Raw genomic sequence first — 15,713 nt, forward strand, 5'->3', positions numbered from 1 at the left:
TGTATATTTTCCCATAGTTGATGAAATCAAAATATCCCAAGAGCTGAAGAGTAATTAATATCCTATAATGTGACATTTCAGTTATATGATAATTGTTATATTAGCTTTAGAAACATAAATATAAAAAGCACCTAAGAAAAATGAACTACCTTTTTAAGTTAATAAGATTAAAATCTAATATGCAGCAGAGAAAAACCAAATCAAAGGGGATACAAAAAAGAAAAGGACAAAAGAAAGAAATATAAATTTAAGCTAGCAAAGTAATTTAATACATTTAAATTCTTAGTACAAGTAAACCACCATGAAACTTAAAGACAAAGGTGAAATTCCTCCACCTGAAGTAAGTCATAGAAAGAAATAAGGAATGTTGAATGATGAGCCTTCAACATGCTTCTGTAGAAATAACAGCTATGAACACACACACGTGCACACACAAACACACACACAGTGGAGTGAAGTAACCAAGCAAGCCATAAACTTTCCTCTTCGGTTTTGACTGTAGTTATTTCTAACTCATTAAGTACTTTAATATTACAAATGGGCATCAGACTAGAGCAGCCATAGGAAAAGCAGAGACAAGAAAGATAGATATTTTTGTTTTCTTTCTTAATTTTATCTTACTTTTTCTATTTTTCAAACCTAAAATTCTAGACAATTTCTTCCATGTAAGTTTTGTTTTTTAACTATATTTGATGGAAACATCTTTTTATAATATATTTTAATTTTCCATAATATGTACAAAAGAAAAATATGCACATTCTGACAAGTTGTGCTTCTGTCTTAAAACTGAATTCAAGACAAATAAAGCATAAAGAAGAAAAAATCACATGCGTGCGCACACATGCATGTGCATTGATACAGATTTTTTTAGAGTAAATCAATCCTCAATTACATCTACAATGAGTCATAATTTGGAACACATAACATTTTGTAAAATGGTTAAAATATTTTTTACATACCAATATGTAAGCTGTAGCAAAGACCTATTCTCATTTTCTCCTGGCCATTTTAAGAAGATTTTTCTTTTAATGACTATTTGAAAAACTAAAATAATTGAAATTATTTCACCTTTAATGTTACTATGACAGCTTCTGGATATGCCAAACCAACCATGTGATAGGACTTTCTGTACATCCTAAAAAACAAAAATAAATATATATAATATGTAACAGTACTCAAAGTTTTCAACTATTTCTTAAATATAAGGGAAAAATAACTTTTGATTAGTTCACCTTTTATCATTAATTACATGCTGCCTTTGTGACAGTAACTATAGCCACCATTCATAAAGCATCTTTATGTAACAGATGATAAAATTATTCTGTTTACTCATGACCACCCTATAAAGTCGCTGTGATTGTAGTTTTAGGTAAAGACATCTCTGCATTAACTTCATCTTATTAAAGGGGGCTGTCCTCTGGATATGCAACAACAGCATTTCCCAGCATGTCACCATATTGCTGGCAGCAGAATATTCTTGTTTGGTGTCCATTTATACAACAGGATTTTCAGTCTGGAATTTGAAAGTCATTAAAATATTTCTCTTACAGGTTTTTCCTACAAAATAGAAACTATAGGAGGGAATACATAGCATAATGAGAATTTTCAGGGGTTTTTTTAAGTTAAAAATATTGGGGAAACAGTATTAACAAAAATTGCTTGTTTGTTCAAATCGTCATTTAACATCATTTAAGAAAAATTATACAGAAATACAAAATTATTTCTATTCCAATAATAGCATAAATAACAAATATATTTTTTAATCAGGAATTTGTTGGATTTTCCCATCTTTTGATGGGCAACCAAGATGTCCATCAAAGAACAAATATAATAAATTCTCCCATCGAATCATATGAGAATAGAATCAATGTGATGCCATAATGTGTAGAAATAGCAATAAACTTCTATTCTATGCATGGTTCCTCCACAAAATCCTGGAAATAAATAATTTAACTGTTTATTAATTATGTACATTAATTTTTATATCAATGCATAAGCAAACTGCATTCCTAGACTATATCAACTATAAATTCTCCCCCCAAAGTGCCTAGAAAAAAATATGATTATATCATTAATTTATATTAGGTTTCAATATAAAAAATAGCCATTTGGAATATATTTTGCATCTTCTATAAAATCACTTTGGAAGATATTAACCTTTTGATTAATTTATATTATGTTGAAAATTTATGACACATTACTCAATTTTTATATAAAAGCTATCTTTTAAAAAAGATAATAAAAGCCAAGTAATTCATCATGGTTTCCTTTTAAACCTTGACTTCTTGGGATATCAGAATTAAAATATTATTTATGTATACCCTTACCCTAGGTTTTTTGATAAAGCATCTCCCCATTTTATGACAGACATTACTTTCGTGTTATGTTTATTTGAAATGAATTTAAGTAATTTTTGGATGTGGGTGATCAGTTATAATAACAAAATTACCCAAATTATTTACTCTGTTGGAAAATTTCAGAGCAGTTTATAAATAAAAATATTATACTCATTACTCCATTGAAATAGGAATAATTATTCTAATCTTTCAAAGCAAGAAAATTATCAATCACACCAGAAAATAATTATTGTCAGCCATATTTATTAGGATTTCTTTTATTTATTTGAGGAAACAAGTAGTCTTTTCTATCCATGTCTCTAATAATTATTACTAAAAAAAGTGGAAGTACAGGGGAAACAGAAGGATGATAGACAAAGGAAAAAAGGTCAATATAAAATCAATAGGAATAAGAAGTTTTAAAAATTAACATTACATGAGTTTGATTTAGTGATGCAAAAGGCAGTACGATGTAGCCAAGAAAATATGTGCTTTGAATAATAGGTTAGCCACTCTTCAGCTGTGTGTGACCTTTGGAAAAGTATTTAATGTCACTCACCTGTGAAATCAGAATAATTATAAGATTTTTGTGGAGAGTACATGATATAAATGCCTAGCACAGTATAACTAGTACTCAATACAACAAAGTCATTATTATTATTAATATTACTATTCTCATTACTCTGCAGCCAATGCCGCTGGCTCCAATTCTCAACATTTCACCGGGCTCCCTGGGTGCAATGGGAACTCTGGTGCTATTGAGTTTCTTAGACTTGCAGCAGGTTAAGAAATAAATGTCAGCATATATTCTCATTACATGGAATGTAAAGAATGACAAAAAAAAAAAAGGATTCTCTTTCCAAATTGATAGAGAAATTTTCCCATTATCATTTTCTAATCTTATAATTGGACATAAAATATTGAGATAAAAAATTAGAAATAGGAAATTCAGATGAGTCATCCTGGAATCAGAATGATGGGAAAAATTAATACAGTTGTCTCACACTGGAATAGTTGATATATTACAAATTGCTGAAGCACAGTAATGAATTTCCTGGGCTCTTACAGGTGGTAAAAGTCCAGCTGGAAATAGGGCGGATTATTTTTGAAAATTTTGTCTGTTGTTACAAAATATAATTGAACGCTTAAAAATAAAAACTATTTATGCCAGACACTGTGCTAGGGTACAGATTATATAGTGGAGAACAAGAAAAATATAGTTGCTACTTTCATGGGTTTTAGTCAGTGGCGAAGGGGAACAATGAATAAGAAAGTGATGACTAGTATACAGAGAGACACGGAAAGGCCTCTGGAAAGGTAACAAGGGCCAGTCAGGAGAAAGGGTGGAGAAAATCACTCACGTAGAGGCCAAAGCAGGATTAAGGGCCTCGACGTAGTAAGGAGTTTGGGAGTGTTCACGGAGTTGAAGTCAGACTGGTATAGATACTCAGTTGAGAAGGTAAAAAGGGGGGCGGGTGCTAATCCTGTAAAGCCATGATACAGAAATTGCCTTTAATACCAAGGGAAAGGCAAAACCATCAGATAATTTTAAGCTTCAGATTTCCAGGAACTAATTTATATTTAGAACAGAATGGTAGAATGACATGTTTGGAGAAAGCACATTATCGTCCTACTTCTGACGGCAGATAATGAAGGCTTACATTGGAGTTGCAGGAGTGGAGATGAGAGAGTGAACAGATTCAGGCTGCATTTGGGTAAGTGAACTGCCAGGCTTGCTGAGGTACTGAATCTTGAGGAAGATGCTTAAGAGAAGCCTCAAGAAGACTTTCTAACTTTTAAGATTAGAATGATTATTTTTGAAAACTCAAGATAAACATATCTTATGAACTTACAGTTTTTATGAACTTACTAATGGGGATTCAAAGATACTAAGATTTCTTTCCCAAATGTTTGTAGCACATTGATTTCTTCAGGGCTGCTTACTAATTTAGTTACCTTACATACATTTTGGTATTTCTATAGGCTAGCAAATAAAATATTTTGGGTGGCACATAAAAAATACAGCATGTCGGTATATTTAATAGAGTTCCTCTTAATCTTTTAATGAATGGAAACAGAAATTTATTTGATTTACTTCCACAGTTTGCATTTCTTTTCAATTTGCCAATTTCTGTAGTATTTTCTGAAACAAAAAGGACAAAATATACATTGCTTCAGTAAAACAAATACTCTCCCTGTGATTTTCTCAATGGCTTTTGAACTACTACTTATATATTTTCAACCTGATATTATGAAAAAAATTAGTAACTATCACCCTCCTGCCGAAGTTGTTTTTAAATGTTGGAATATGGTCGTAGGAATTCTCTCTCTCCAGCCCCACCTCCTTGGTTTCAGACTGCCAGTGCCCTCTGGCAGAGCTGCGAGCAGTTCATGCAATAAGGGCATGTCACTTCACCAAACTAATCAAATCTCTTATTATGAAAGTTCTTCTATGAAAACCAATTAGATATGACTCATAAATACTCAAAATAATTTGAATAGCCATTGGCTGTTATTTTGGGTAACAGGCACAAGCCAAAATCCTAGAAACTTTATGTGCTGTGGTTATAACATATCTTTAAATCACATCGAATACTTTTTTAAAAAAGTTTTTATTTTTCAATTATAGTTTATATACAATATTATTTTGTATTAGTTTCAGATGACACATTGAATACTTCTTGCAATGCATTCTCGTTTTCATTTTTGGAAGCCTAAGTCTGCTTCCCATTCTTCCCTTAACAGAAGACAATTAAAGTGTATAATATTTATTAAAGGTAATGACTGGAGATATCAGAAAATTTTTAAAAATGATATAGTTCTTCTCAAATTTAAAGTACATTCACAAAAAATTTCTCTGTTCCTCAGTTTTATTAGTCTCAAAAATTTTTAAATAATCTTTTTCTATATGTAATTGTTTTTTAATCTAAAGAATAACTAGCTTTAATTGTCAGATGTAACATGTTTATTTCAAGTCTTTTTGTAGTTATAGTTTTGGAACATCTTATTTCCTAGACAGAAAAAGAAGTTGTGCTTTTGAGGCATAGCAGAACGCGAAGCTGGGTCATGTTAACGTGCGTTCCACAGGAGAAACTCTGGTGCTTTGATTCAGTGCTTCCAGGAGCCATCAAGAGTCCCTTGCACCAGTGACAGAGATGTTAAAACAAAATCCTTCAAAAGTGGACATAAGACAGTTTTCCTCCTATGATGAAGAGAGAACGGTCTTTAGTGCAGAGGAAGGCCTGCTTGATTTTGGTTTGGAGTGTAGAATAGAATTTATTTTATAAGGTGTTACAATTCATTCAGATAAAATTAGTTGTGTAACACATGAATGTGTTTTAATGGTTTTTAAACAGTTACTCACAAAAGTTCATTTGAGGTAAATGATCCTTCAAAAGCCAAAAGCCTTTGCCTTTGGTCTTTATGTCAATTTAAAATAAATAAAAATAATAATCCAAGATAGGAAATTTTTGTAGAGGTAAGTTAATCATAAAGTCCTAAATCTGTTCATTCTAGGTATATTTATCATTACAGTTTTCCTCAGTAAGTGAGATATAGGCTCCCATAACTTTGATATAATAAGTTATCTGCCTTTCAAATTTTGTCTTGAGATACCAGAAATTTCACATACCTTTCCACAAAAATTCCAGCTTGAACAGCATGCACAATGCTCCGAAATTTTGGTTTTTCCTCAGATTTCTTTTTCATCATCCCCATTTTTCGCGTAAAGGTAGAGGCCAACCAGTCCCGGACTTCCAATGGGACCGAATCTGACTGAATGTCACTGAGCTCATCATCGGTATCCAGCAGTCTTCTACAAAAATTTATATGAAATTTAAAACTTTAGGAAAAAGTTAAGAAAATATAAATAAAATAAGCATTCAATAGGATTTAAAACATACAAATCACTTTCCGATCATCCTTTGATATAAACTATTTAAAAAAAGAAAAATGATCGGGTTAACATTTGGAAAGCTCTACATTTCTCAAGTTGGTCTTCTTCTCAAGGTAAGCACTTACGGGTTGAGCATTTACAGTTTCCCAATCATTTAAGCACGATGATAACCAGTCTGGAGACATCAATTGTTCTATCATTAATAAACTACTGTAATGATGAGCAAAACTAAGATGAGATTGGGAAGAAGGCCATTAACAGACGTCTACTATTAAAAGAAGCAACTGGAATGGAAAGGAAAAAAAGGGGTTAGGAGCCATCACAGTTGTCTTATATTTAATAATCTTGTGTACATACTGTCTCAATAAGGCCTTGGGGTTTATAAAAGTCATTTATGTGTATTATTTCATTGGTATCGCTAAATTTTAGGAAAATTATAGCAAGAACTCTAAGAGATATTTATACTGATATATCACAGATTTAAAAAATGAAAAAAATAAAGAGAAAAACCAATGGAGTATTTTGAAAACTCATTTTAGGTGACCACACCAGAGTACATGGAAGGGAAACACCTCCAGTTAAGAGACGCATCCGTCTTCCTGGTGCAGAGCCAGGGTGGGGGGCGCTTTAGAACTACTGACTCAAAAAAACAACTGAGGGAGGGAGGAAGTTAACAGGAGCTGAAACCATTGCACTGCCACTCTCCTGTATAAGCTCCCAATGGACAACGTTGATGACTTTATTGCTGTTATGTCCTAAACTTATAACAGCTGTCGTTAAGGTTGGTCAGCTGCAGTAATCCAGAACTTCCTAAGTGTCTAACCTGGCAAGATAGTGTGAAAGGCTCCCCACAAAATACAAAAACAGCTTTATGGAGCAATCCAGCTTTGCCTCCAGGAAAAACGCAGGCCAGCTCTGCCTGTCGCTTGATTTGGTTATTTCCTTGTTAGTGCACCAATTTAATAACTTAGCTATTTTTGGCACATTTCAGATTTGACCTGTGGGTTCCATTTGCTTTGGTAAATCTCTTTGCACTGAGTGACGCCTAAAGATTATGAGCAGATGGAAGAAAGGTAGCCAGAGATGATAGGCAGCGTGTGTTAAATTGTCCAGAACAAATCGCGTACCACCTCGAAAGGACAGGGACCAAGGAAAGGGCAAAAAAGTAGGGAGCCTACCCAAAGCACCCAATACTACCAAAAAGAGGCTCAAAAGATAATATCACCTCCTCTACATGTTACCATTTTCTAAAAACTTTCAGAGGACCATCATTTGCCAATATTTATTTCTCATGGAATTAATCATGAATGCATTTATGAAATAACTTATGAAAAAATATACCAACTAAAGTACTAGAGTTATAAAGCTACAAATATACATATGAAGACAAGAAAGACTTAAATAGTTGGAAGTTAATACTGATTAATACTTACTTTATAACATTTTTAACTTTCTTTTTGGTCTTAGGTTTGGGTGATTTTGATTTACTCTTCCTACACTGACATTGTACCTCAAAGCAAAATATTTTTTTCCCCCTTCTGTCCATTTTAAATTAGATTCCTTAGCCAGTTGCAGCAAGATAGTACACTTCATGGTTTGGAAATTTCAGAGCTTATGCCATTTCTATTATTTCTTATGTAGTCATTAAATAAGACCACAGAGCAGAACATGTGGAGTGGGGACCATTGTGGTGTAATACGATGATGTCACCACACCCCAAGAATTCTACTGCTGCCTTATGTCATCAATTAATCCAAGTAGAATGACAGACAATAACTCCTTTGAGGTTGATGAGTTTATGGCTATATGTCCTAAATTCATAAATTATCCCACCTAGGTTATCAAACATGACAAAAATCAGCATATGGAAATAAGAGTTCACATAGAGATGTGTTGGTGCTCAGGGACCTGGCAATCCTTAGTCATGAGGCATGATGTCACCTACTGAGAAGGAAAGAGCATATATCTTGGGGAGAAAGAGTAGTATGTATTAATTAGTGGATATAGGAATAAGGGAAGATTATGTGCAAAGAGAAAAGCATGGAATATGCTATTTTATACCTAAAATGCAAATCTTGAAAAAGCAACAAATACCTTTGTGATAGCTAGTTTTATATGTTAACATGGCTAGGTTATAGTTCCAAGTTATTTGGTCATAGGGCAGTCAAGATATTGCTGTGAGGTATAATTTAGATGTGATTAACATTTTGATCACTGCACTTGGAGTAAAGCAGATTACCGCCACAAAGTCAGTGGGCCTTATTCAATCACATAAATTTAATAAGATGGAAGAGATAAGATGGAAGTCTCCCAAAGAGGAAAATATTCTGGCTCCAGACTGCCTTCAGGCTCAATATTGTAACATCGATCCTGCTATAATTCCTAGCCAGCATCAACCTGCTCTGCAGATTCCCACTTTGCCAGCCGCCTGCAATCATGTCAGTCAGTTTCCTTGAAACAAATCTCTCTCTCCCTTCATTGCCTTTAGATTAATATAATTTACATATAATTTAAAAGACCAAGAATCATTTGATCGGTCAATCTATTTATCTATCTATCATCTATCTAAAGAAAGAATATTTTCATCATTCATGAACATTATATGGCAACTACCAGCAGGGTTATAAGTCAGATAAAGGCACAATTCTGTACTATATTAATATTCATTTAATAGAGCATACCAATCCTAAAATTTCTGGTTTTAAACTCTAAAAATGCCATTTGCAAGAGACTAAAATGCTTATTTAGCCATGGTGGACCTAAACATCATACTATCTTTTTATAGTTTAACAGTTCATTTCTTAATATTCTATTGCATGGATGTACTATAGTTTATTTATATATGCTACTATTGAAGGACATTCCGGTTGTTTTCAAGTTTTGGTAATTATGAATAAAGCTGTTATAAATATTTGTGTGCAGTTTTTCAACTCATTTGAGTCAGTACCAAGGAGCACAATGGTTAGATCTTATAGTAAGAATGTGTTTAATTTTTTAAGAAACTTCCAAACTGTCTCCCATTTTGCATTTCTACCAGCAATGAATGAGCGAGAGGCCAGGCCATCACCATCTCTTGCTTGGCCTACTGCAGTGGCCTCCCATCTGGCCCCTCAGCTCTCATCCTGCCCTCCTTCAGTTTATTCTTTCCTCTGCAGCCAGTATACTTTCTTAAAGTATAAATCAGACCATTCCAATGCCTAATCCATGAAATCCTACGTGGCTCATCATAAGCTCCGTTCCCATCTTCATCTCTTAGCCAGTCCTTCAAAGTCATTTTACCTGAGCAACAATGGCCTCCTTGCTGCGTTCAAACCTGCCAAGTTGGCTTCTGCTTTGGGGGTTCTGCACTTACTGCTTCTTTTGCTTAGAATCTCTTACAATATTTGTGGGGATCATTTCCTCACTGCATTCAGGTAGAGAGGGCTTCTCTGATCCCCCTGCTCAAATAGTAAACACCTTTATTCTGTCTTTTTAACCTGCTATAGACTTCTTTTTTGCACTTACCACTACTTGACGCCATGCCATATGCTTATTATTTTGTTTATTCATTTTGTTTCATCCACTGACAGTAAAAACCTTAAGAACAGAGAGTTGTTCCATTTTTGTGCATTGTTGTATCAGCAGCATCTGTAACAGTGCATGGGATAGACTGGGGGATCAACATATGCCTGGTAAATGACTAGTAAATGTCTGGACATATTTATACTAAACTATTATAAATGATTATCTTTGGGGAGAGGAGTGACATTTGAGGTGGTAGAAGAAGTTTTAGTTTTTAGGGTCCTTGGGAACCGTCCCGCCTGGTTTCAGGAACTATAGCCTCACCGACAGATGAGAGGGCCCCGAGGTTGGAGCTAAGCAAGGAGGCTTTGGAAAAACAGGCCACTGAGGAGACAAAACCTGTCCCTCTGGCGGGGCGCAGTCCCTGCCTCCCTCACATCACCCTGCTTGGCCCCAGAGGATGGCTGGTTAGTCAATGATGCGGAAGACCCCTCAATGGCAGGGGCAACCTAAGACAGGCACAGTCACATAAGGGCTATCAGGGAAGGACTTGGGGGACATGGAGAATGGGAAAAAGACCCTTACACCTTGGCTTTGATATGGCAGAGACTGCATTCTATCTGAAAGAAGTCTCCTCATCTCTTGGTGACTCTGCCCTGCCCATCTGGCTCAGGCTTGAAACAATACTAAAGGCAGGTATAGCTCTAAAATGGATTGGGCAGTTCCCGGGGGGGGGGGGGGGGCGCCGCGGGGGACAGGAATCAGGCATAGAAGTAAGTTCCTTGGAGCATGCTTTGCTCTTCCCTCAAAAGCTATGATAATCAGCTCATACTGGGAAGGAGATTTACATCATTCACAGACCTCGACCTGAAGCAAATCTCTTGTGTTCCTTCAATTGTTATCTATGATCTCTATTTGTTTTCTGTAAACATAGCCTTTTGACATTGATTGATGAGCTTTGCCTCCATATCCCTGCGCATATGCTTCTCATTAAAAGCCACTTCAAGAGAAGGGCTTGGGGCATTCCCCACTAGAGGGAATCGCCACCCCTTTCCCTGGCAGACAGAGAAATGTCTGGGACAGCTTAATTTTATTTCCCCATCTGTGACAACCCAGAGCAGCCTCTGCAGGACAGAGTCCACCTTCTGCCTCAGCAGGTGCCCAATGTGGGGTCCTTAGATCCAGAGCCCCGCGCCCCCTCAGGTCCTGTGTTATGTGATTGATCAGCAGCAGTGACACCCTGAGAGTAACTCACTGTTGGCAATCATCTCTTCATTGTCTTTCTGTTAATGTGCCCTTGAACAATCCTTTTATAATTTTTGAAGCAAATTATGGGGAGACATATATTTGGCATGGAAAAGATATTAAACGTTTTTATAGCATTTTGAATTAAAGGTACAGGAATTTTAAAAATTGTATGCACTGCTTAAGTGCCTTTAGCCAGGGACCTCAGTACCTGTTAAATACGAGCTCTTTTATGCTCATGTATTAAGCATGGTAAGAAATTTCTAATGAAGACATAAATAAGTTGTAGCAGATTTATTAAAATAATTATTCCAGTTTGGCAGGAAGAAAGTTGAAAGACAAATAGATAAAACATAAATTTAAACAAATTAAAAAAGAAACCAGTACACCTAGTGGTACACATTTCTCCTCCATCTCTTTCTTCTTCCTTATTTGTTTTCCTTTGCCCTGGCTCCTGCTTTGTAGATTCTCTCTTCCTTCCTCTGAGCATCACAAAGAACTCTTCAGGTTTCATTTGACCATGCCAGATAAGGCAAGAGCAAAGTCTACAGTATGATATAAAATAGTAATCCGGGACTTCTGCTAGAGCCTATCATAAGCATTTTCCTATATGTTTATCTAAGACATTTGAAAATATCTGAATACTTATGTAAGATTATGTCACATGTAAAACATGTAAGACTACAGCCTGCCCTCATTTTATTTTTGAAATAAGTCTGTGAAAGTAGGCTGATTAAATGGGACACCAAATAGTATAATGAATTTTGCTTTTAAAAATACCCAGCAGCTTTATTGCCGTTATCTTATATCCCAGTGTTAGATGACAGAGTAAGCATAATTCTTTATAGTGCAGTGCTCTTAAAAAAATGAAGACTTTGTATTTTAAAAAAATTAACAACATAAAAGAATCATTGGTGCATTTTCCTTGGGAATTCTTACAATCACTGCATAGAAAAGAACGATAAGGAATATATATTTAAAATCTTATCACTGTTGACCTTGAAAAAATGCTTCCACTGATGTTTGATGCAACTTTTTTTCTTTAGTCCCAATGGAGTCAATAAAACAGAAAGTGAGGAGTCTCTAAATATGAGTGGTGTGTTTACAGGGGGCTAGCAAGCTGTGAAAACGGATCCTGCATCCAATCAGCGCTCAGCTGCTCCTTAGGAGATATTTATATCCTGAATTTTCTCTTGAAATCAGATGACACAGCTCCCAAAGGGCTTATATTTTGAACTAGAAAGTTTGTAGGGGAGGGGAATAGAGGAGGCAGCCACGGAAGGAGAGGTCATGGGATTTTGACTTTTACAGTTATATCAGTGCAAGTATTTCTTCGCACAGTGGACTCTTGGAAAATGATTCCACCCATGCATCCGCACGGTTATTTCTAGGCAGTTGGTGCACACATTTACACCTATTAAGTATTAAAATTCAAGTGCTGAGTGCAATTAGGAGAAACTGGCCTCTCAAGTTTGAAATTTCCTTCTTCCTGTTTTACTATTATTATAAAGAATGCATTTCAACAAGCAACTAAGTTATTTAATTCTACTCCTAACATTTTCTGGGCCCAGGACAGGAGCTTATTTCTCCCAAATACTATATAATTAAATAAAGTTATATATCAAGTGAATATATTGTTCAATATGTTCTATCCTCCTATCTTTTAATAATTTTCATAGAAGCCTGCCAAGTTAAATTGGAAATGAGAATTCTCAACTCCTGCATGACCGCGCCGGGCCAGCTGGCTGTGGCTCCCCTTCCCTCTGTGTCTCCCTAACCTTCTGCTCAGGTCCTCACTGTAGAAGCAGGTGGACACCGCAGCCTCAGTAAAATCTACATCAACCTGCCAAGCCTTGAAAGGAGCTGCTTTTTGGCCACTCTTCAGAGGGGGAGGGGTACACACACCAAAAGCGTCCTGTGTCCCTTCAGGAGAAAAGACCAAAGGAGGAATCCCATAAAGACTTAAGAGACAGTCTAGGGGACCTTTGAGCAGAGAATTTTAGGGTGTGAAAGTCTAGAATACGGTAGAGGGCACACCGGGCAGGGTGGGGAATTCCAGGGTGCAAGTAGGTGGAAGAGGGAGAAGGCCATGGGCTCCAGGCTGTTCTGGCTTCGGAGACCTGGGGAGGGGTGCACTGAAACAGGGCCATTGCTGAGCACCCTAAAGTGCGGGCGGTGCCCAGGTAAGCAGTTCCACAGCACCTCGGCCAAGACCGGTACTGAATTCAATGTGCTAGGCATCTTCAAGTAAGTCGTTCCAGGATGGCTGGGGGAATTAAGAACAGTTGATCTTTTCACTGTATGGTTATTCTTTTAGGATAAGTGGTTCCATCAGGCAAAGTTATTAGTATTATTTCTTTGATTAACACATATCCATGCCCTGAGCTGCCTTTATTCTGCCCCTCCCCCAAATAAACCCTAAGGGTAATCATAAAACTTCACTCAGATTTAGGAACTATCTGAAAGTATATATAGATGATAATGCCAGCTAATTTTATTCCTTACTTGCTATGAACCAGGCTGGGAGCCAAGTTTTTCCCTCTTTTAATCCTCACAATATCACCATAAGGAGTACACAATTATTATCACTATCCCCCTATTTTGCTGATGAATAAATTGAGGCACAGACACCTTAAGTGATTTGCTGACAATCATACAGCAGGAGTGGCCATGTCACCTTTTGAGCTCAAGTCTCTCGATTTTCAGAGTCTGAGTTTTTAACTGCTAAGCTATCTTTCACCTTAAATGCTTGTTTTCCCTATTTAGTATGCAGACTACCTTCACTCTGAGACAATAAAAATATCAGTAATCATTATTCTCTATCCCATCCATACCTTGAAATTCAGGATTTAAAAAAATTGATCTTAAAAAAAAGTCTTAAATGTGTTTGGTCCACCAGAGACTTTCAGATGGAGGAAGCTTAAATTTATTTTCTAAGGCTGGTATGTTGAATCATTTTCTCATAGAGAAATATATCTGGGTGGTAGAATTTCAGAGTACTTTGAAGGACAAGAAGTTAAATGCAAGGATAGAAAAACGTAAACATTTGAAATGCCATGTTGAATCTGAGTAACCTATTTCCTCAGTGCTAAATACATTTGAGTTAATTTTTCCAGACCAGCACCTAAGGACTTTTCTTCTTATTATTATTTATTCCTTGTCTTGTTCCATGGGTAACAGATGGCTCACAAACATATTTTAGCATTTTGTTTTGTTTTCAGCAATTTTCTTTCCTTTTTCTGTCTACCTGGTAGCTTTCTTCAATGTTTCTTTTGGTTTTATTGATCTTTTTTTTTTCTTCAAACTGTGAGAAGACAATTATATCTGAGTGACTATAAAGACTGAACATTTGGGCAGACAAGTCAGTTATGCTGACCTTAGCTCAATTCTCAAGAGGCAAATCTTTGTTCAAACAAGGTCAGCTAAAGAGAGAGCGCTAGGCGTGGCTCTCTCCAGGTTAAGGCCCAAGGGGGACCCTGTGCCTCCTCTGTACCCACCAGAGGAAGCAGAGGCCCAGGCAGAGGAGCACCGATCCCTCAAGGCAGGCAGGAAGAGCTGGCAGAAATGGAGAGGAGGACTCTGAGAAGGAATCAAGTTGCTTGGAACGTTAGGACCAAGAGTCTATTTTTGGAGTCAGTCGTGCGATGAAGGAATGGGTAAAGCAGAAAACTGCCCTAGGCCTTGCCGATGACTCTCAACTTCCTACCACGCAGTCCTCTTGGTTCAAAAATATCTTCAAAAATATTCCCTTGGGCACAAAGCCTGACATTCCACTAATTACTACTTTTTTAAATCAATAAGTGTCTTTTGTGATTAGGAGAACTGCCTCTGGAGGCAGAGTCCTGGCTTCACCCCCTATTAGCTGCATGGTCTTGAAAAAAATACTCCATCTGTCTGAGTCTCAGTTTCTTTGTCAATAAAACAGAGATAATAAAATAATAAAATAGGGATGATCATAACATTATCCCTAGTGGTGGGGTTGTGAGGATGAATTGGGTAAATGCACAGAAAGAACTTAGAGCAGTGCCCATCGCAAAGTAAACTCCCAGCTATCCATACATTTGCATGGATTAGTCTAAGCAGATTTCCTATGTCTGACATACAGGAAAGGAGAGTTTCATGGGGATGGAAAACATCATGGGAAAAAGTTAGTCAAAGTGAACTTTGGGGAGCCAAACAGCAGCATAAGGATGCAATGGGTTGTGAAGGGGCAGTATAAGGATTCTCCAAAAATATTTTTACCTACTTTAATATTTTGCCAGTAGAAGAGGTAACTTCAAAGAGAAAGTAGAATAGAGGTTACCAGGTACTGAGAGGAGGGGAGATGAGGAATTTTTGTTTAATGGACATGGAGTTTCTATTCAGGGTAATGAAAAGTTCTGGTAACGGAGAGTGGTGATGGTTTCAAAACATTTTAAATGTCCTTAGCGCCACTGAATTGTATGCTTAATAATGGTTGACATGGTGAATTTAATGTTAAGTGTATTTTACCACAATACAACAATATCTACCTAGGATTGCTCTTGTCGGGCCTCACTCTCTAGGCAATGATACTTAGGGAAATGAGACATGGAGCAGGGCACTCCATGCCCCATCCCACACAGGCAACTAATAGTAGTGGGGTGGACAAAAGGGTGCAGTTGGGAGGTGAAGCCCGAGAGCTTATGCTTCTCAGATCTGAAAGAGGTGACCACACCACAGACTGACAGGCCTGCCTCCCTTTTGCCCAACACAGC

At 36.6% G+C, this 15,713-nt stretch overlaps 1 protein-coding gene across 2 annotated transcripts in view; it reads right to left on the bottom strand.

The window, feature by feature from the left end:
• The window catches only part of PDE1A (phosphodiesterase 1A), a 278,408-nt gene that overhangs the window by 66,755 nt on the left and 195,940 nt on the right, over positions 1-15,713 (bottom strand). For both annotated transcript variants that reach the window (XM_054562441.1, XM_054562440.1), the window contains exons 3-4: positions 5,968-6,150; positions 1,069-1,135 (exon numbers count right to left, since the gene is read on the bottom strand). In XM_054562441.1, the coding sequence (XP_054418416.1) occupies positions 1,069-1,135; positions 5,968-6,150 (250 nt within the window). The remainder of the gene's footprint in view (positions 1-1,068; positions 1,136-5,967; positions 6,151-15,713) is intronic.

This window comes from Pteronotus mesoamericanus, unplaced genomic scaffold, assembly GCF_021234165.1.
Source record: "Pteronotus mesoamericanus isolate MK-2021 breed Mesoamerican mustached bat unplaced genomic scaffold, CSHL_Meso_final scaffold_651, whole genome shotgun sequence".
Taxonomy (NCBI): Eukaryota; Metazoa; Chordata; class Mammalia; order Chiroptera; family Mormoopidae; genus Pteronotus; species Pteronotus mesoamericanus.